At 35.1% G+C, this 20,128-nt stretch overlaps 1 protein-coding gene across 1 annotated transcript in view; it reads left to right on the forward strand.

Annotated features, from left to right (window-relative positions):
- ZNRF2 (zinc and ring finger 2) overlaps positions 1 to 19,587 on the forward strand; it is a gene marked incomplete at both ends in the record, with an annotated part of 93,528 nt that extends 73,941 nt beyond the window's left edge. Inside the window, 2 exons of the mRNA XM_079711357.1 lie at positions 11,575 to 11,680; positions 19,530 to 19,587. Coding sequence (XP_079567483.1) covers positions 11,575 to 11,680; positions 19,530 to 19,587 — 164 coding nt within the window. The remainder of the gene's footprint in view (positions 1 to 11,574; positions 11,681 to 19,529) is intronic.
- Positions 19,588 to 20,128: the final 541 nt, after the last annotated feature.

Raw genomic sequence — 20,128 nt, forward strand, 5'->3', positions numbered from 1 at the left:
CTGGTAAATTTAGTGTTGTTTTTTCCCTTATTTTGTATTTATTGTCTGTTTTACTTTGTTCTTCCCAGCCTTCTCTGGATTGATCAAGTTACTTTCCCTTTCCTCCAGATTAGTTCGGAACTTTTACTATACATCTTTCATTCCTTTGTTGATTACCTTGCTTTAATATATATTCTTATTTTTTATTTTTTATTTTTTATTTTTTGCGGTATGTGGGCCTCTCACTGTTGTGGCCTCTCCCGTTGCGGAGCACAGGCTCCGGACGCGCAGGCCCAACGGCCACGGCTCACGGGCCCAGCTGCTCCGCGGCATGTGGGATTTTCCCAGACCGGGGCACGAACCCGTGTCCCCTGCATCGGCAGGCGGACTCTCAACCACTGCGCCACCAGGGAAGCCCTAATATATATTTTTAAACATATACTTCTGTTTTATTCTATCAAAATTAGGAGTTTTCTTTGTGCTCATCCCCCTAATATATTATTCTTGCTCACTTTCCTGTCCCCTACTCCCCTCCCCCTCTATCTCCAAGTCCTGGATATTATGAAATAATTTAGACTCTACATCCTACATTACATATTAAGTTTTGCACTGGCAGGATGTTCCTTTTGTTTCAAAAATCCTTAGTTATATTACAGTTTCAGTCACAGTATTATCTATTTAGATTTAAATTTCACTTACACATATTTCATTGCTCACTGCTGTTTTTTGTACTCTTTAATTTTCTCTTTCTGTATATTGAGGGTTTTTTTCTTATTTTAATTTTCTTTTTTGTTAAAAGCATTTTCATGAATAATTTCCTTAGAAAGCCTTTCATGGATGGTATATTTAATGAGCTGTTGGATTCCCAAGTGTTTCTTGTTCACCTTCATATATGATTACTATCTTTTGCTGAATATAGGATATTTTAATTTTCTTTTTCTTTTTCTTTTCCTTTTCCCTTTAAGTCTGTAAAATTGTGTACTGTCTTACTCCCAGTATTATAGGTGTGAAGTCTTGCTGGGTCTCATTGTTTTTTCATCTTAATTTACCTGTTCTTTCCATTTGGAAGCTTACAGGTTAATTTTTTTTTGAAGGTTGGAAATCCTCTTTTTTTCCCAGGATGCATCTATTTAAGTGTTTCTTCACTCTACTCCCATCTTTATTAATCCTGCTTGAGACTTTATAAACCTTTTCAGTCTAGCAACTCAAATGTTTAGTCAGCTCAGGGATTATTTTCTTCTAGTATTTCTTTGATTATTATTTTCTTGTTCCTTTTTCTCTTCCTGTGATTCCTATCATTTCAACATTAGAGCTCCTGGGTTTATCCTCTGTGTCTTATGTTTTTGTTAATTTTTTTTTTTTAGTTACATGATATTTATTCTAGATTACTAACTTAGTGTTCTGCATTGGCCTTCCTTTTTCCCTTCTGAAATATTAAAAAATAACGGGTTTTGGTTCTAGGAGTTTCTACTTGTAAAGTCATCATCCCTTTCCTCCTTCCCTTTCTTCCATTCATTCATTTGTTCTGATATTATAGTAGGTGTCTATTTCAGTTTATCAGCTTGCTTCACCTTCATTCACATTGTTGTGTATACTTAGTTTATGACCTTTCTCTGTTCCATAATGTTAGCACACATGTAGATCATACTATTATTTCTTTCTCAAATATTTAAGTGGATAGAATGTAGGATATTCTTCTCTTGTGAGCCTTGTGGTCATTAGCTTGGCACACACTAGCCCTTTTTGTTTAAAAGTGTGAGGAAAGAAGTTTCCCTGTTCTTGGGTGCAGAGAGAGTTCTGTCCTCAGGCCAACTCAGTAGCTTCTTTCTTTCAGTAGTGCTTTCACTGTCAGAGCAGCCTTCTTCCCTTGTTCCAGTGGGATTCACTCAGGTACTGAAGTTGCCTGGGCAACTGAAGGATTGGTAAACTTTGAGCAGAAAGAAATAAACCTGTTTCAAAATCAGTGTGTTTCCCCTCTTGAAACAATTTTTTTATAAACCCATTTTACACTTGCTCTCTCTTGATTTTTCATGAGGTTTCATTATCTGAAGTTTCAGATGAATCTAGATTTAGATTCTCCAGGATCCAGCAATTAGTTACAGTTATTTTAGTAGTTTAGTCACAGTATTTAGTCATTTAGTAGCAGGGTGAAGAGGGATCAAGAAAGAACTCTGAGTAGTTAATGTTACATGGCTGTTGTCAGAGCTACTGGTTCTCACCTTCCTGCTTTTTCCTTCAGGTACATTTGAGTTTCACACTTTGCTTTATTATCTTAGGAGGGGACATTTAAAATCTCCTGTGCATACATAGTGCTTTTAATTCTTTACCCATACATGCTAATCAACCTATAATTATTTATTGGCAAACTCCGCATATATTCAGTGCTTTCTGGTTGATGGGCTGATATGAACCACTGGATAAAGAAGTTAGTACACTTAAAAAAAAAATAGGTCTGAGCTCAGCTGAGTCCCCAGACTGCAAGTGAAGTGCCCAAGTCACTGAAACACCAACCCCCTGGCTTTGGGGCATTTTCTCTGCCATTGGTTAATTTGTTGCTTTCTTTAGTCTTCGGAGATCTTTTGCTTCATTAGCTATTCAAAAAATATTTATCAAGCAGTTACTGTGTACAAAACACTATGCTACCTGCCTGAGTAAGCAGAACCTACAAGGTTCCCTGCCCTCATGGAATTCACTGTTTCTTGAATACAGAGGTTGCAAAGTATTGGCTACATCAGGCTCACAGACTTTTTTGTTTGCTTACACAGTATCAAAAATGTTTTTGAGTCAGTATTTTGAAAATGAAGAAATTTCATTTAAAAACCTAAATTTGCAGCTGCTTTAAATATACCTAGCCACACTGGCTCTTTATTCCCACATGGCATTCTACTGTAGTAGCAACTGCCCCTTTTGATAGGACTGTGGGCACCAGTTTTTCACAATTACCTGTTAACCCCTAAAACTAAGGCCAAATTCAGTTGGCATTTATTGTCACAACTGTGATGTTCTTTTTTCTTATGAAGTAGTTTAAAAGATGAGCTACTTTTTGAACGTTTTCTGGCTTATCCCCCTTTAGGCATTTTGAGTTTTGACCCTGTACATTATCTACCAGTCAGCCTGCTAATTACCTTGTAGCCTCAGGGGGAAGCAGCAGGGAAAGACCATCACGCTTTAGCCTCAGTACGTATACATACACATTGTAATACGCCTTCTCAGATTCATTCTAACAGAATGATAGATAGAATCGTAGTTCATAAATCTGATAATAGTTCTGACATAATATGTTTTGTTGTATGCTATAATACAATACCATTGTATTGACATTTTTCAGTTTCAATATGATAGTAGAATTTTGTTTAATTTAGCTAACATTTAGAGCCTTAAGCATTTTTATATTAATTAGTTCTTTTATTTTTAATCATCAATATGAAAGACTGTGAGATGCAGGTATTATGACTTGCAATTTATTTGAAGAAAACGAGACTCAGAATTTTGTGCATTGTCCAAAGTTCAGGCCTGTTCTTTTCCGTAAGACTGCATTCCATTTGCGTTATCTCATTAGATCTTCATAACACTTTTAAGAGACAAGTCTAGCAGGTTTCATCATTTCTTTAGATTGGAGAAAACAAACTCAGGAAGTGTCCTTTCTTGCCAGTAATCACATAGCTAGTATTCAGAACATACCTGCTCCTTGCCAGGTACAGTGGTAGGTATTTAACGGATATTATTTAATTCTTACCACTGCCCTATGAAGTAGGTATTGTTACCCCATTATATTCCTAAACCCGTTGCAGAGTTGGAATTTGAACCTAGAACTGTCTATAAGTAACACTTTTTAAAAATTTGCTACATTATATTACCCAGATTGTTTGACTCTTTTGTTATTGCCATTAAAGTCTACATTATAATTTAATACATTAATCTAATTCTAAAAGTATACAATCATAAATTAAGTTTGAAAATCAGCTTTTTTGGTTTTTTTTAGGACTGATGTTTTTCTGTCTAAATTGATTCAAAACAAAAATGGACCTGAAACTTTTTAGTTCAAAGTATATTTTATTCTATTTTTGTATATATTCAGGAGTTTCTTTTTTCTTTTCTTTTCTATACGTGTGTGTTTTGGGGTATTCTTTTGTTTGGTTTTTGGTTTTTTTTTTAACTTTTTAATGTGGACAATTCATTTAGGTAAACACTTGTTCAGGGTTTAGCAAATCAGCGATTTGTAACAGGGAGGGAGTAAAGGAAAGTCATCTTAATTTGGTATGAAGATTGGGGAGTAATTTGGTAATTTAAAAATTTCTTAGATGACTTGTATAACCTCTTGCAGCTTATTAGTACCTTTTTTTAAAATTAATTTTTGGCTGCATTGGGTCTTCGTTGCTGCGCACGGGCTTCTCATTGCAGTGGCTTCTCTTGCGGAGCACGGCTCTAAGCGTGCAGGCTTCAGTAGTTGTGGCGCATGGGCTCAGTAATGTAGCTCGCCAGCTCTAGAACGCAGGCTCAGTAGTTGTGGCGCACGAGCTTAGTTGCTCCGTGACATGTGGGATCTTCCTGGACCGGGGATCGAACCATGTTCCCTGCATTGGCAGGCGGATTCTTAACCACGGAGCCACCAGGGAAGTCACGGTACCTGGTTTTATAAAATACTTAATCCTGAGCTATTTTTTTAGGCGAGTTAGAAACAAAAAGGTCCAAGAAAGCTAAATCTATAACTTTTTAGTTAGTGTTGTTTTTGTATATTTTACCTTTTGGAGTATATACTTTGGGTTCCATTTTATTTTACTTACATTTTCTTGGAGAAGGTGCCAAATGTCAATTTCCAAAATATTCCCAAGAGTACACATCTTTCCTTAAAAGTCATCACAAGAGTCACAACTTCTGTCTCCTCTTGAAGAATAGTCTTAATTTTTTTATTTTTTTTTATTTTTTCATTATGCGGGCCTCTCACTGTTGTGGCCTCTCCCATTGCGGAGCACAGGCTCCGGACGCGCAGGCTCAGTGGCCACGGCTCACGGGCCCAGCCGCTCCGCAGCATGTGGGATCTTCCCGGACCGGGGCACAAACCCGTGTCCCCTGCATTGGCAGGCGGACTCTCAACCACTGCACCACCAGGGAAGCCCAATAGTCTTAATTTTAAAGTAAGTTTCTAACAATGCAAATTAAAAGTGGCTATGTGTTTAGCCAATTCTCAATTATATTTAACCTAAAGAAAGCATTGATGCAGTAAATGTCAGTAGCATCGAGGCAGAGGAAGTCCACAATTTCTCATGGAACCAGAATAAGAAGTTTCCAAACAGGGTAAAATTTGACACTGACCATGAACTTTGAGTTTTAGACAGTTTAGTAAAGGTTATCCCCATGTTTTTATTTGAAATATTAATCTTACAGTGAAAATGACTGTTTCCCTTTGTTAAATATCATTTCTAACTCCCCTTAATGATACTTGAGTGCAGTAACATCTCAAGGATCTATAATCTAGAATATTAATGTTGACTTCTCTTAAGTCCATTAGATATAACTTTATATCTGAAAGTTTTTATTAATAAACCTTGTGAGCCGCAGTTTTTCATTCTTTGAGTAATTGCTTCTTACTAATGTTGTGAATTTTTTTAATTCTTGATTTTTCTAGGGATTATTTCACATTTCAGCTGCTTTTGTTTTCTACTGCTATCATTGAGGGTTCAAGAACAAAAAATAAGTCTTCAGGTAAAATGCCTGATCCATAATAGTGCTTGGCATTGTATTTTGCTGAAAAGATCATACACCTTTGGATGCTTGATCTGAAAATAAGGTTGTGATGATTATGAATTTTTCGCATGGAGTTTTGTTGGCTGCCTCTAACAAATTTGGTCTTATTTATTGTTTTTCTCCCCCACCACCCCGAAGGATTTTGGCTGTCTGCTTTTTTTCATGTTGTCTTGATCTGCAATAACTATATGGATATGTGCTTGTACTTGCTAAATATTTTAATTTTGCATATTTGGCTGCTTGAATTTTAAGTAATTTCTTTGGGTGATGCAAATTAAGAGCTTGAGGCTATAAGTAAAATAACATTTTACAGATGTTTTTAGTTTATAAATGTATGTTCTTTATCTACTGTATTGAAATATATAGATTTCACATTTTACAAAAATTAAATTTACAATTCAGTTTCTCAGTTGCACACATTTCAAGTGCTATTTTCAGGCCATATGTGGCTAGTAGCTACTGTTTTGGACAACACAGATAAAAGATTATTTCTGTCATCATAGAAAGTTCTATTGGACAGGGCTGTTTTCCTTTTCCATAGAAGGAAGTAAGTGGTAAAGTGTGAGCTCATTTCTGATACCAGTTTTTATAGCAGATTAATAACTCCAGAAGATAAAGCATATGACCAGTTTTAACATACTTCCTCTAAATAGATAACCATCCTCACCTTTAATATTTCAAACCTAACGTTGCCTAAAACAGTTTGCTTCTGTATACTCCTAAAGTGAAATTGTTTTGTAGAAAAATTCATGAAGTTGTAGAAAGGCCAAAGACTTACCCTAAATTTGAATTCTGACCCTAGAACTTACTAGTTTAGTAACTTCTGGTAAGTTACTTAATTTATTTGAGCCTCAGTTTCTTTATCTGTAAAATGGAGGTAACCTTAGTTACCTCATAGGATTAATAAAAGACTTAAGTACGTCTAAAAGCATGTAACAAAGTGGACATTTATAATACTTTTAAATATAGAATGAAGCCAAAACGTTTAAAAGTTAATTAGGCAGTATCGTTTGTATGGAGCTGTTACCAGTCTGGCAATTATAATAGGTCTCTAGAAATGGCTGGGTCGACAGTATCCTATAGAAGTTTCTGTTGGCCATGGGATTGTTTATGACACTTTATAAAATTGCAACAACTAGAATAACCAGAATGGGGAGAAGAGGAAAGAGAAAAATGACCAACTTTGTTTTTCAAGAAGTCCATAAAGGTTTTTCTGATAATAATGATAAAAACTGATATTTTGTATAGTGTTTTTATAACATGAATTTTTACACAAGAGTCTTTAAAATTTCATCTCTATAATATTTTGAATACCTTTATTAATGCTAGTATTAAAGAAGAGTAAAAGGAAACTCATGGGTGACCAACATTTTGGAGGTTATGTACCTAACTAATAGAATGGAAATTCATATATTGTTTGCAGCTTTAAATCTTATGCTCTTTCTACTTCAGCATGCTCTTTCCTTGATAGCAGTTGTTTCCTGAAGCAGGTGTATATTTCAGAATCTCTAGGGATGGGGCCCAGCAGGTATATGTTTTTTTTGTTTTGTTTTGTTTCTCTGTTGAGCAGAATACATACCCAAGTGATTCTGGTGCCTACTTCTTGATAAAATCATTGTTCTATTCTAGGTTAAATTCTTCTTTTCCTGTATCAGTACCTCTAAATCAATGCATAGACCATGTGAATAAATCAAAGAATTAGACTGATAAGGAATACACTGATTCCAGCTGTTAGGTGGGACATCAACAACACTTTTGAAAAAGCAACACAAGTTTAGTTTCCTGTTCACAGTCTTGAGTATCTCTCCACTCATCAGTGCTTGTGGAGAGCGGGAATTCCATACTAGCCAACCGTCGTAGTTCAATCTATTTGTGTTCCCTTCTCTGCTTTTCTCATATTAATTTTGGCTAGTTAGTAGTCTACCCTTAAGGTATTCTAGGCCTAAAACATTGACTCCTTATTGCCTGAGATGGTTTCTTCATGAATGTTTTCAATTGATTAGCTAAAGACTTTTAATAACCTTTTCCTAGCTGTCTTAAAGATGTTTCAATGTCCTGGATTTAGTGGTATTTCTAGGCCCTATTTAACTCTGCATGTGTCTCATTACTAAGCTGAAAATTTCCCTTTGAAAGAAAGTACAATGTCACAATGGGGTAGGAGAGGGGCATACTCTAGAAAACTGCCAGTCAAAAGTTAATCACGTTGCATAGTAACTTTTCAAAAATAAAAACTACCTTCAAACATACAAAGACAGATTCTTTTGGAAATAAGACTTTCAAATTTGAAAATTAAGCATTTGCTACTTGGGGCAGTAACTGTGGAGAACGAACTGTCTTTTAATTCAGAGTTGCTTATCAAAATGCAGTTGAGCAGTGGCTATAATATGTTAATGTTAACTTTTAATTTTCTGAGCAGAGATCATTTCATTACAAACTGTTTACTTTGGATATTGGGCTGCTTCTGCACTGAAATTAATGTGCTTGGAATGTTCTATATATGTATATGTGTGTATATATATATACACATACACACATATATGTGTATGTGTGTGTATATATATATATCTTAACATAGAAAATACAGTTCTGCATATTTTTTATTACTTGGGCTTTAGGACCTTCTGATTAAAATGACTGACAATAATATGTCATTCTAGATTAAACTAAAAAGATTTTTTGTAATTAGCACCTGCAAAGCATATCATTATTTTTATTATTTTTTAATTTAATTTAATTTTTTTTGCCATATGCGGGCCTCACTGTTGTGGCCTCTCCCATTGCGGAGCACAGGCTCCGGACGCGCAGGCTCAGCGGCCATGGCTCACGGGCCCAACTGCTCCGCGGCATGTGGGATCTTCCCAGACCGGGGCACGAACCCGTGTCCCCTGCATCGGCAGGCGGACTCTCAACCACTGCGCCACCAGGGAAGCCTTATATTCTTAAAATATATATTATTCTGTTAATTATATGCAGATTGGATTTGTCTTTGTTGTACTATAAATAAATTTTCTTATAAACAGGATAACCAAGGCCTTTTAAGATATTAAAATTTTCCCAATAAAGAAATGAGAGTTGGTAGTTATAGGTCAACATAAAAGCATTGTAAGACACTTACATTTCTGTGAACAATGAATTCAGAAGCTTTTACTTCGTGGATTTCTACCTCTTTTTATTTTGTGTTGAGAATCTGTTACATAGATTTATATGGCAAAACTGTGGCAATACTTTTTATTTTTTAAAAGCTGGTCTATCTAATTTATGTTAATAGAGATTTTTTGGTTCCTTTATACTTAAATCTAGATGCATTGTTACTGTATTGCAAAAGGTAGAAAATTTGATACCCTAGTCCACCAATTCTAAGACACACTTCTTTTTATAAATTTTAACAGCTCTGAAAAATGAGACATGTATTAAAATTGATTTGTGTCGTAGTTTAACGGAAGCATTTTTTTCTTGGTGAAATATAAAACTCATGGTGCATCTTATAATTATTGATGTCTTAGCCTTGATAAAAAGTGATGGTTAATTTTTTGAAGTTAGTTGTGGGACTTAGATTTACATTATGATGTGGTATATCTTTGTGGTGAAAAAAATCTAAGTGGTGAGAACGTACCACAAAAATTCCATATTATTTGGAATTATACCTGTACTATGATCTTTTAGTGTTTCCTTCAGATCTTTTCCTCTTTTCTTCATTGCTATCATCCTAGTGTTAAATAATAAAACTAAAAAATTTGGTAACAAGTTTGACGTCCTTTATTCATGGGAAAAACAGTCCATAGATGGGGGACTACAGTGCCTAATAAGCACCTCCCCAGGGGATTTTGGGCAAGAGTGAGTTTTATGGGGCCTTAGAAGAGGCACTGTGAAAACAGGACACGATTGGCTAGGAGGCTGGGGGTTTCCTTATAAGGCTAGCAGGTTCTATTTTCTAGGGCAAAGTAGGCTAGCTAAAGCTGAGTTGGAGGATTGTGATTGGTGTTGGGTTTCCCTGAGAGTGAGGTATTTTCTGTAGTGCAGGCTGACTTAGGTATAGGTTTGGGACGTGGTCAGAGCCACTGAGATGACTTCCATTTTGTGGGTTCCAATATACCAATTAACTTTAACACTAGTTAGGTGCTTTACATTAAACTGGTTCCCTGTCTGTGGAAAGCTATCAAGAACACTAAGAGGAAAATGGAGATCAAGAGAAGGAGGAAAGACTTGGGGTTGCAGGTGGGGTCGGGGTTGTGGTTGGGACCTCCAGGGTCAAGAAAAGAAAAATGGGGAGAGGACTCTTGAGGGGAGTGTCAATAGGCATCATTTTCCATTTACCCAGTTCCACTTGCCCAAAAATCTTCTTCTGGTTAAGTCTTTGATGTGATATATTAGCTTGTGAGCTACCCAATAGTTAGCTAAAATTACTTCAACCATATTCCCTAGATTCTGAAAGCATAAGCCTTCTTGCTAAGGCCTTTCCTTTTTCTGTGGAAGTTGCCCTCTTACCCCCTCTAGCCTTATGAGTAAATCATCTGCTGGTACCTTACTTTCTGTAGACCAAATAGAGTCTGTATTTCATCTTAATGTGCTATCTCAAAATGAATAACTAAAGGGGGAACTACTTATAGAATGGATTTTTCTAAAAGGAACTATTACAGATATGTGCACAATTAAATTTGTTGGTGTTTATAAGAGGTATGGGACTAGCAGATAAGTACTTAATTTTAGGAAACTTTCCTACCTTGCTCTGTGTTTAAGCACTTAGGTAGAGATTAATGCAGCCTTTCCCCTTTAGCTTGTTTGGTTTTATTTCCAAAAGCAGTAATTTATCTATTTGTGATATAAATTTATACTGCATGTTCCTGCTTTTGCTTTTTGTTCTCTAAACTTACTAAGTGTGTACTCTTCAACAGTTTTAATGGCATGTTTTAGTTATTCCTCATTTAAAAAGAGTCACAAAGTATGTCCGGCTAATATACTCTATTTTAGGCAAGATCCTTTTAAAATTAAAATTTAACGTTAATAAAAGGTAATTTAAATTAAATTTTCAGTATAAAACATAAATTGAGAGAACTTTTTTTTTTTCCTCGAAAGGAATTTTTGCTTTATAAAGGGTTTCACCATAGGAATATTTTAAACAAAGTGATTCAAATACCCTGCAAGTTAGTCTAATTGCCGCCTGGAGTAGACTTGGCATTGTCATGGGAAAGGATTAAGACCTAAATATAGTACAGTTATTAAAATTGGGAAATTTAATGTTAAAAAGAAAAAAAAAGGATTAAGAAGAATTGTTGAGCCTAATGCCTGAAATCCTCAAGTTTCCAAATATCCCTTTCAGACTCTACATAAAAGCTTTGATTTGCCTTTGTATTTTCTTGAATTAAGCAGATTTTTTTTAAAGTCCTGTATTCAAGATGATTTCTTTAACTTATGCAGTTTTGTTATTTTAGAATTTTAAAAATTACAATAGTATTTTCATGTCTTTTCTGCCATGTTATACTCTATACACTTTTTTGAACTAGCTTGGGCACCAGATTAATATTGATTAGTAGGATAAGGGCAATAAATTCCAAATTCCAAATAACTGACTTACTGATAAAGTTTTATAGCAAAGTCATTTGCAAGTTGGAGGATTCCATACTGTTCTTAATTACTAACTGCAATGCCTCAGTGAAATCTAAATGGAAATGAGAGACACTGTCCATAAGTAAAGGTAAACATTATTCACTGATTTGTGAATAGCATTTCAAATATAGGTGCTGAGTTTTATGTATTTCTGACAAAATATGCCAGTCACCACTCTTCATAAATTAGCATTCACATAATTTTCTTTCAGTTTTATTGTCCTAAACTCATTTTCTTTTTTCTCAGAGGATGTGCTGAGTAAAGATGCTGGGGAATGTGCAATATGCCTTGAAGAATTGCAGCAGGGAGATACTATAGCACGACTGCCTTGTCTATGCATATATCATAAAGGGTAAGTTTATTTTTATGTTAACCAAATTGATGTTAGACTAAAAGACCTTTCTCAAGTTTCACACTTTTGTAGTTAGGGCTGAAAAGATTTCTTCCTCATTGAAACTCCCTTTCCCCATTTCTTAAAAAACAATAGCCTTACTGTTGGTGGGAATGTAAATTGATAGAGCCACTATGGAGAACAGTATGGAGGTTCTTAAAAAACTAAAAATAGAACTACCATACGGCCCAGCAATCCCACTACTGGGCATATACCCTGAGAAAACCATAATTGAATAAGAGTCATGTACCACAATGTTCATTGCAGCACTATTTACAATACCAGGACATGGAAGCAACCTAAGTGTCCATTGACAGATGAATGGATAAAGAAGATGTGACACATACATACAATGGAATATTACTCAGCCATAAAAAGAAACGAAACTGAGTTATTTGTAGTGAGGTGGATGGACCTAGAGACTGTCATACAGAGTGAAGTAAGTCAGAAAGACTAAAACAAATACCGTATGCTAAATAACACAAATATGTGGAATCTTAAAAAAAAAAAAAAAAGTTCTGAAGAACCTAGGGGAAGGACAGGAATAAAGACGCAGGTGTAGAGAATGGACTTGAGGACACAGGGAGGGGGAAGGGTAAGCTGGGACGAAGTGAGAGGGTGGCATGGGCATATATACACTACCAAATGTAAAATAGATAGCTAGTGGGAAGCAGCCGCATAGCACAGGGAGATCAGCTTGGTGCTTTGTGTCCACCTAGAGGGGTGGGAGGGAGACACAGGAGGGAGGAGATATGGGGATATATATATATATATACACACACACACACACAAACACACACATATGGCTGGTTCGCTTTGTCATACAGCAGAAGCTGACACACCATTGTGAAGCAATTATACTCCAATAAAGATGTTTAAAAAAATGGCCTTCTTTTACCTGCTAGTACTAAAACTTAAGCCCATATCTGTTTGTATCCCAAAGGCTACCATTTGTTAAGCATTTACTGTGATCCAGGTGTTGTCCATAGCTTCTTGAATAGGTTATCGTATATAAGCCTTGTAATAATCTCATTGTACAGCTGAGGAATTAAGCTGGGGGACCATAGGCAATCTCTCCAAGGTCGCATAGCTGGTAATAAATGGAAGAACTGAGATTCTAGCCATGTCTGTTTGACTTCAGAGCCCATCTGGTTTCTCATAAAGTGTTCTTGGTTTCAGGAAAAATTTGATTTAAGGTGATTTAAGGTAACCTACAAAAAGAATAGAAAACTATAACTTTAAAAGCAATAAAAGAAATAATGTGGAATTTTATTTAAAAGCAGGGCATGGGGGTTGGGGAAAACATAGAGAAAATAGTAAATAGTACCAAAACAAAGAGGCAAAAATAAATCCAAAATCAGTAATTATAATAAATCCAAATAGATCAAAGTAACCAATTGAAAACAAATCAAAAGATTGGGATATGCTGTTGATGAGCAACACACTTAAACGTAAGGGATATAGAAAAATATGGATGTAAAGGGATAGTAAACTATATCCAGGAAAATATTAACTAAAGTAAAACTGACAAAGCTAAATTAATATTGGACAAAATTAACTTTATTGCAGAAAGTATTATTAATATTTTATGATGATAAAAGTATATAAAATTCAATTCTTTGTGTACCAAAGAACACAGTCTCAAAATATTCGTAGAACTGTCAGAAAAAATTGACAAATCCATCATGATAATGGGAAATTTCAACACACTTCTCACTGAGTCAAGCAGACATACACAAAATTAGTTAAGACCTAGAAAAACTGAGCAATACAGTTAACAGATTTGATCTAATGGTGTGTATGTGTATATCTGCACCCAGCTATTAGAGAGTACATTTTTTTTTTCAAGTACGTATGAAGTATTGTAGAAATTGATCATGTACTAGACCATAAGACAAGTCTTAACAAACCACAAAACATTGGTACCATACAGAAAGCTGTTCTCTGAGCTCAGTTTGATGTCAGTGAGAAAAGATAAATATTCTGGGATCAAAGAAGTCATAAGGGAACTTAGAAAATAATCTGAACTGAATAATAGTGAAAACCAAGGCTTGTGTTAAAAGAAAGACTGAAAGGGACTCCCCTGGTGGTGCAGTGGTTAAGAATCCTCCTGCCAATGCAGGGGACACGGGTTTGATCCCTGGTCCGGGAGGGTCCCACATGCCACAGAGCAGCTAAGCCCATGTGCCACAACTACTGAGCCTGCACACCTAGAGCCCATGCTCCGCAACAAGAGAAGCCACCACAGTAAGCCCACGCACTGCAACGAAGAGTAGCCCATGCTTGCTGCAACTGGAGAAAGCCCGTGCACAGCAACAAAGACCCTACGCAGCCAAAAATAAATAAATAAATTAATTAATTTAAAATATTTTTTTAAAGACTGAAAATCAATAATCCAAGTTCTTACTGAAATTAGAAAATTGGTAACAGAATAAACACAATGAAAACAATAAAGATCAGAGAAGAAAAAAATTGAATGAAAAAACTACAGAGTAGAGACTGACAAAGAAGTTGGTTCTTTGAGAAGAATAATAAAATAGATTAGCCTCTGGCAAGATTATCTCTAGAAGGAAAAAATAAACAGTATAGGAATGAAAAGGAACACATAACTCTAGATATGGCAGAAATTTAAAATGATTGGAAAATTCTGTGAAAAATTTTATACTTTTCAAGTAAAAAATTTAAAACAGGCAGTTTCCTTAAAAATATAATATTGTCCAAAATGACACAAAAAGAAATAGGAACCTGAATAGACTAATAACTATCATAAGTAGTTATTAAGACTAACCCTGAAAAACCACAAATATTTTTTAAAAAACCAAACCAAAAACCTAAAAACAGGCCCACGACGACAGTTTGACAGCAAATTTACTAGATATCCAAAGAACACCATGTTAACAGTTGTAAATTCCCTCCAAAAGTAGAAGATGATGGAAGGTTCTCCCACTTATTTTATGAGAATAGTATAAACTTGATAACCCAAATCAGACAAGGACAGGATAAGAAAGAAAATTAAAAGAAACTCTCATTTATGAACATAAATGCAAAATCCAAAAACATACTAGCAAACCAAATTCGTCAATATAGATTGAAAATAATGCCTTTCAACCAAATTGGATTTATGCTATGAATGCAGAGAAATATATGATTAGAAAATTTATGTATATAAGTTACCACATTAACAGAGGAAGAGGACCATATTAATAAATTCTATATTATTAATAATTTAAAATCAAAAGCAAAGAATAAATATTAGATAATAAAATTAATAAGAATTTAGCTGGGTTGCCAGGTATGAGCTCAACATATGAAAACCAGCTGCATTCATATCCCAGTACAAAAAATATATATAACTTTTTTTTAGAATAAAAACATTAACAGCAACAGAAACTACAATAGGAATAAAGTATGTTGAGAATAAATCTTAAGATATTCAAGACTTTAAAACTTTATTGAAAGATATTATAGAAAGTTTAAAATAAATACAGGTACCTTTTTGTGGCTAGGAAAACTCAGTGTCATAGAGATGTCACTTCACCCCAAATCTATGTAGTTAATGCTATTCCAGTCAAATCTCAACTAGTTTTTTCATGTAACTTGACAAGTTGATTCTTAAATATATACGGATAAAAGAACAAAGGGCCAAGAATAGTCGAGACACGCATAAAGAAGAAAGCGATGCTAGGGGCAGGGAGCTTGTCCTGTACAAATTCACTATAGAACTATTAATTAAGACAGTGTGGAAAGGATATAGGTGGGTAAGTGGGAATGAATAGTCCATAAACACTCATGCATATATGGAGAGACAGCATAACATGGAGGTTAAGAGCATGGACTGTTGGGAGTCAGGATTCCTAAGGTTTGAATTCCAACCCCTCTGTTAATTCACTGTGTCATCTTGGTCAAGTTACTTAATTTTTCTCTGCCTTAATGTGTAAAATGAGGCAATAGTACCAACTTCATAGAGTTGTTCTGAGGTTTTTAAATTATTATTATTATTATTTATTTATTTATTTTTGGCTGCGTCGGGCCTTAGTTGTGGCATGTGGGATCTTTCGTTGCGGGGCACGGGTTCTTCGTTGTGGCGTGCAGTTTTTCTCTCTCTGGTTGTGGCATGCGGGCTCCAGAGCACGTAGGTTCTGTAGTTTGCCGCACGCAGGCTCTGTAGTGAGGCATGTGGGCTCAGTAGTTGCGGTGCCCAGGCTTAGTTGCCCTGCAGCATGTGGGATCTTAATTCCCTGACCAGGGATCGAACCTGTGTCCCCTGCATTGAAAGGCAAATTCTTTACCACTGGACCACCAGGGAAGTCCCTCTTCTGAAGTTTTAAATGAGTTATTTTTAGAAAGTTCTGGCACGTAATAGGTGCTATATAAGGTTTGTTTAACATGAATAAATGGAAAAATTGGTTTCCCAATTAGTTCATAAGAATGAACTATTCAGTGGATGGCACTGGGATCGATTGATATGTTATTGATATGAAAAAATACTGTTATTGATATGAAAAAATAATTGAATCCTATTTTACATTTGAAATAAGAATTCCAAATTAACTGCCCGTGGAAACTAAAATCTAAAGTGTTGGAAAGAATATAGAGAGATGTTCTTAACCTCATGGTAAGGAATTATTTGGGGGACTAAGATAACCTCCCCATAAAAAGTTAGAAGAGGGTTCCCTGGTGGCACAGTGGTTGAGAATCTGCCTGCCAATGCAGGGGACACGGGTTCGAGCCCTGGTCTGGGAAGATCCCACATGCCGCGGAGCAGCTGGGCCCGTGAGCCACAACTACTGAGCCTGCGTGTCTGGAGCCTGTGTTCCGCAACGAGAGGCCGCGACAGTGAGAGGCCCGCACAGCGCGATGAAGAGTGGCCCCCGCTTGCCACAACTAGAGAAAGCCCTCGCACAGAAATGAAGACCCAACACAGCCTAAAATAAATAAATTAATTAATTAAAAAAAAAAAAAAGAAGAAAAGTTGATGAATTTGACTACGTTAAAATTTAAAACTTTTTTTGCATCATGATACTGTGGAAAAGTTAAAAACTAGACCTCAGAGTGTTTTCATAACAACAGAGTTTTGCCATCTGAAAGAGTACTCTCCTTCAGCAGCTTTCTGTAATGCAGTTAGCTCATTGTAGTTGGTAAATGGTATAGAAGAGCGACAATATAATCACATCATACTGGTTCATATATAATATTTTTCAACACATTAATGCTTTGCTCCATCAAATAAAAGCAAATATGGAAGCAAGCCATGGAAGAATACAGTTAACTTTAAGGATGCCCATTCACCAAGTAGTCTCACACCCAATTCAGTTAGGCTCTGGGATTTTTTTTGGAAGTGCCTGTTTACTTCACAGTTCTCAAATTTTGTCCTTTGGCTTTTGTCTCCGTAACTCAAACAGTATCAGTCCTTCCTTAATCCTCTTTATATCAAGCTAACCTCACCCTTTTAAAAAAAATCCTATATTTACAGAGGTATTTTATTTGTTTGGAAGGAACACAGCTTTGTTCCGGTTACAGGGTTGTATTATTTGAGTGGTCTGCCTTTAACCTGTTTTTTTTTCTCTCATAAACCCTGTTATTTTTAGTGAATAGTTTTGAAGAAAGCAAGGTTCATCAAAAATGTGTATATTATGTTACAGCTGAAATATCTGGATAATAACTTCTTACAAGTCTATAAGGAAAAGACAAATCAAAATAGAAAAATTGTCAAAAGTTGTTGACAGCCAGTTCATAAAAAGGAGCCGCAAGTGTCCAGTAAGCATACAAATGTGTCTGCTGTACATATCCTACAACTCAGTAATTCCACTCCTAGGTATGTGCTCTGGAGGGATTTTTGATCTTGTGCTCCAGGACAGTGCTGCTACTACTACTTAGTGTGCAGGTACAGGGTGAGATCAAGGAGCTTTTACCAGAAAATAAATCAATACAGTGCTGTCTTCATTGAGAAAGCTGTGTAGTGCTTAAAAAAAAAAAAAAAAAAAAAGTCAAAACAGTGTGTTCAGAGGACTGGTAACAAATAGCTCAAGGATTAGCACTGTGTGTACCACCCTTTGAGTAGTGCTGGCTAAAAGATGTATAAGAATGTTCATAGCATCACTGAAAGTGTCCATTGGTAAGAGAATGGATACATAAATTGCAGTGTGCTTATACAGTGGAACACTATACACAGTGAAAATGTAAAAGCTAGAGCCTTATTTATTAACAATTTTGTGAACCTCAAATTGACTGGAAAAAAGCCACTAGAAAAAAGCATACCTTATAGTAGTATTCAAATAAAATTTAAAACATGGAAACAGTACTATACGTTGTTTTGGAATACTCATATATATAGTTTTAGAGTAAGAAAATGCCTAAGGAAGTAAAGCACCAAAATCAGGAGAGTGATTTTCTGCTGGATTTTGGAGAGAGGAATATAATATTTTAAATAACATGGGTTGATAGCAATTTATGTAAGAAGGACCTGGGATTTTAAATGGTTTCTTTGTCTAGATGAGCCAAAATCATATGATTGTAAAATAAGAAGTACCCATTTTAGATCACAGAGGTTTACTATTCAGATGTATTGGGAATTGTTAACACATCTGGAGTATTTTGTTCATTTCTCAGTACTTTGTTGTAAGAGGTATTCTGGTAGACCAGAGGACGTCTAGAGCCAAGTGAGTCGAATAGAGAGCAGGCTGAATAAAAAAAGTGTCATAAGCCAAATTGGGCATGTTTATTTAAACAGCAAAATTCTTAATGACAACAGAAATTGTTTTAGATATTGAAAGAATGTCATATGGTTGAGATCTTTTACCTTCTTTCCTTTTAAATATATCCATCATTTTTACCTATCAAACCAACTGTCAGGATATGAGGTTGGATAAATATTAATTTTACCCTTCAACGTATTAGCCAAGCCTTCTAGCTTTGTGGCATATGCAAATTTGCAATGTGTCAACAGTGAGAATGTTGAACAGTTTAAAATCTGCTTGGGTAACTTCCTAGCTGTTGAGCAAGTTAGTTAACCTTCTTAAGGCCTTGAGTTTATCATTAGAACTTTCTGCAGTGATGGAAATGTTATATATCTGTGCTATCTAGTAGAGTAGCCACTAGCCATGTGGCTGTTGAGCACTTGAAATGTGGCTAGTGTGACTGAGGAAGTGCATTTTTCTTTTATTTAATTTTAATTAATTTAAATTTAAATAGCCACTGTGGCTTGTGGCTTACTGCACTGGACAGTGCAGACCCTAATATTTAACTTCTTATAAAATCAATAGTTTATAAATACAAATGGATGATGCTATATTTATTTGTATATGTATATGTATTACAGGAAGGAAGGGATAGAATTAAATTAAGTTTTCAATACATCACATAAATATGGCCTTTTAAAATATAATGCAGTATTGTCAAGAATTAAAGCTTAAAAGCTTGATCTATGGCATGAACTGGTTGACATTGGCATAAGTGAACAACTAGTTTGAAGAGAGAAATATCTGTCCAGATTTGTCCTTTTATTTTGAATATTGGTAAAGTGGTAGTTCTTTAGGTTCTGTTTTGGGAATGGTTGTTCTGTTTAAACTTTAAAGTACTTTATAGCATAATTTTGCAAAGATTCATTTCCCTAACTGCTTAGAATAATCAGAATGTAATAAACATATTCTTATCTTTTATTTCTATATGCCAAATATGGTCATTAAAAATACTGAATATTTTTTCCACAGAGATATATTAATATCAAGAAGTAAACATTTTTATTATGACTGTTATGATATAAATAATTAAACATAAGTGTTTCAATTTTTCTGGTTTTTTTCTTTTCTAGCTGCATAGATGAATGGTTTGAAGTAAATAGATCTTGCCCTGAGCACCCTTCAGATTAAGCATCAGCTTCCTGTTTTATAGGTAATTCTCCCATTTTCTGTTTTAATTGCTTTTTAAACTGTTACCTGAGTTATACATTCTCAACCACCATTTTTATTCACTCATTTATTAATTAAGGGGTGTGTGTGTGTGTGTGTATGTGTTCCAGACATTGTATTAGGCTACTGTATAGAAAACTCACATTAAAAGACACATAAAAACAACTTTCTTGATTTCCCGAAGAGAGTCATATATTAAGTAAACTCTACATTTTTGGTACTTTAAAACACTTTAGCTTATTTAATTTTAGTTTAATACTTTAAAAAACCCCATGAAGTAAATATCATGACCCCATTTTACCAATGAGAAACCTAAGGGTCAGAGTAATTAAGTTCTATGACATTAAGAAGCACATTGCACCAACAGTCCAAGGACATGTAGTTAGCAACAGAATCAAATTCCATACTCTTATCCATAACTTCCCAGATATGTTTTTAGGTAATGCAATATAATATAATTCTAATCATAATAATTAGTTAGCATTTATATTGCATTATTATG

This window comes from Hyperoodon ampullatus (genome assembly GCF_949752795.1).
Source record: "Hyperoodon ampullatus genome assembly, chromosome: 9".
Lineage (NCBI taxonomy): Eukaryota > Metazoa > Chordata > Mammalia > Artiodactyla > Ziphiidae > Hyperoodon > Hyperoodon ampullatus.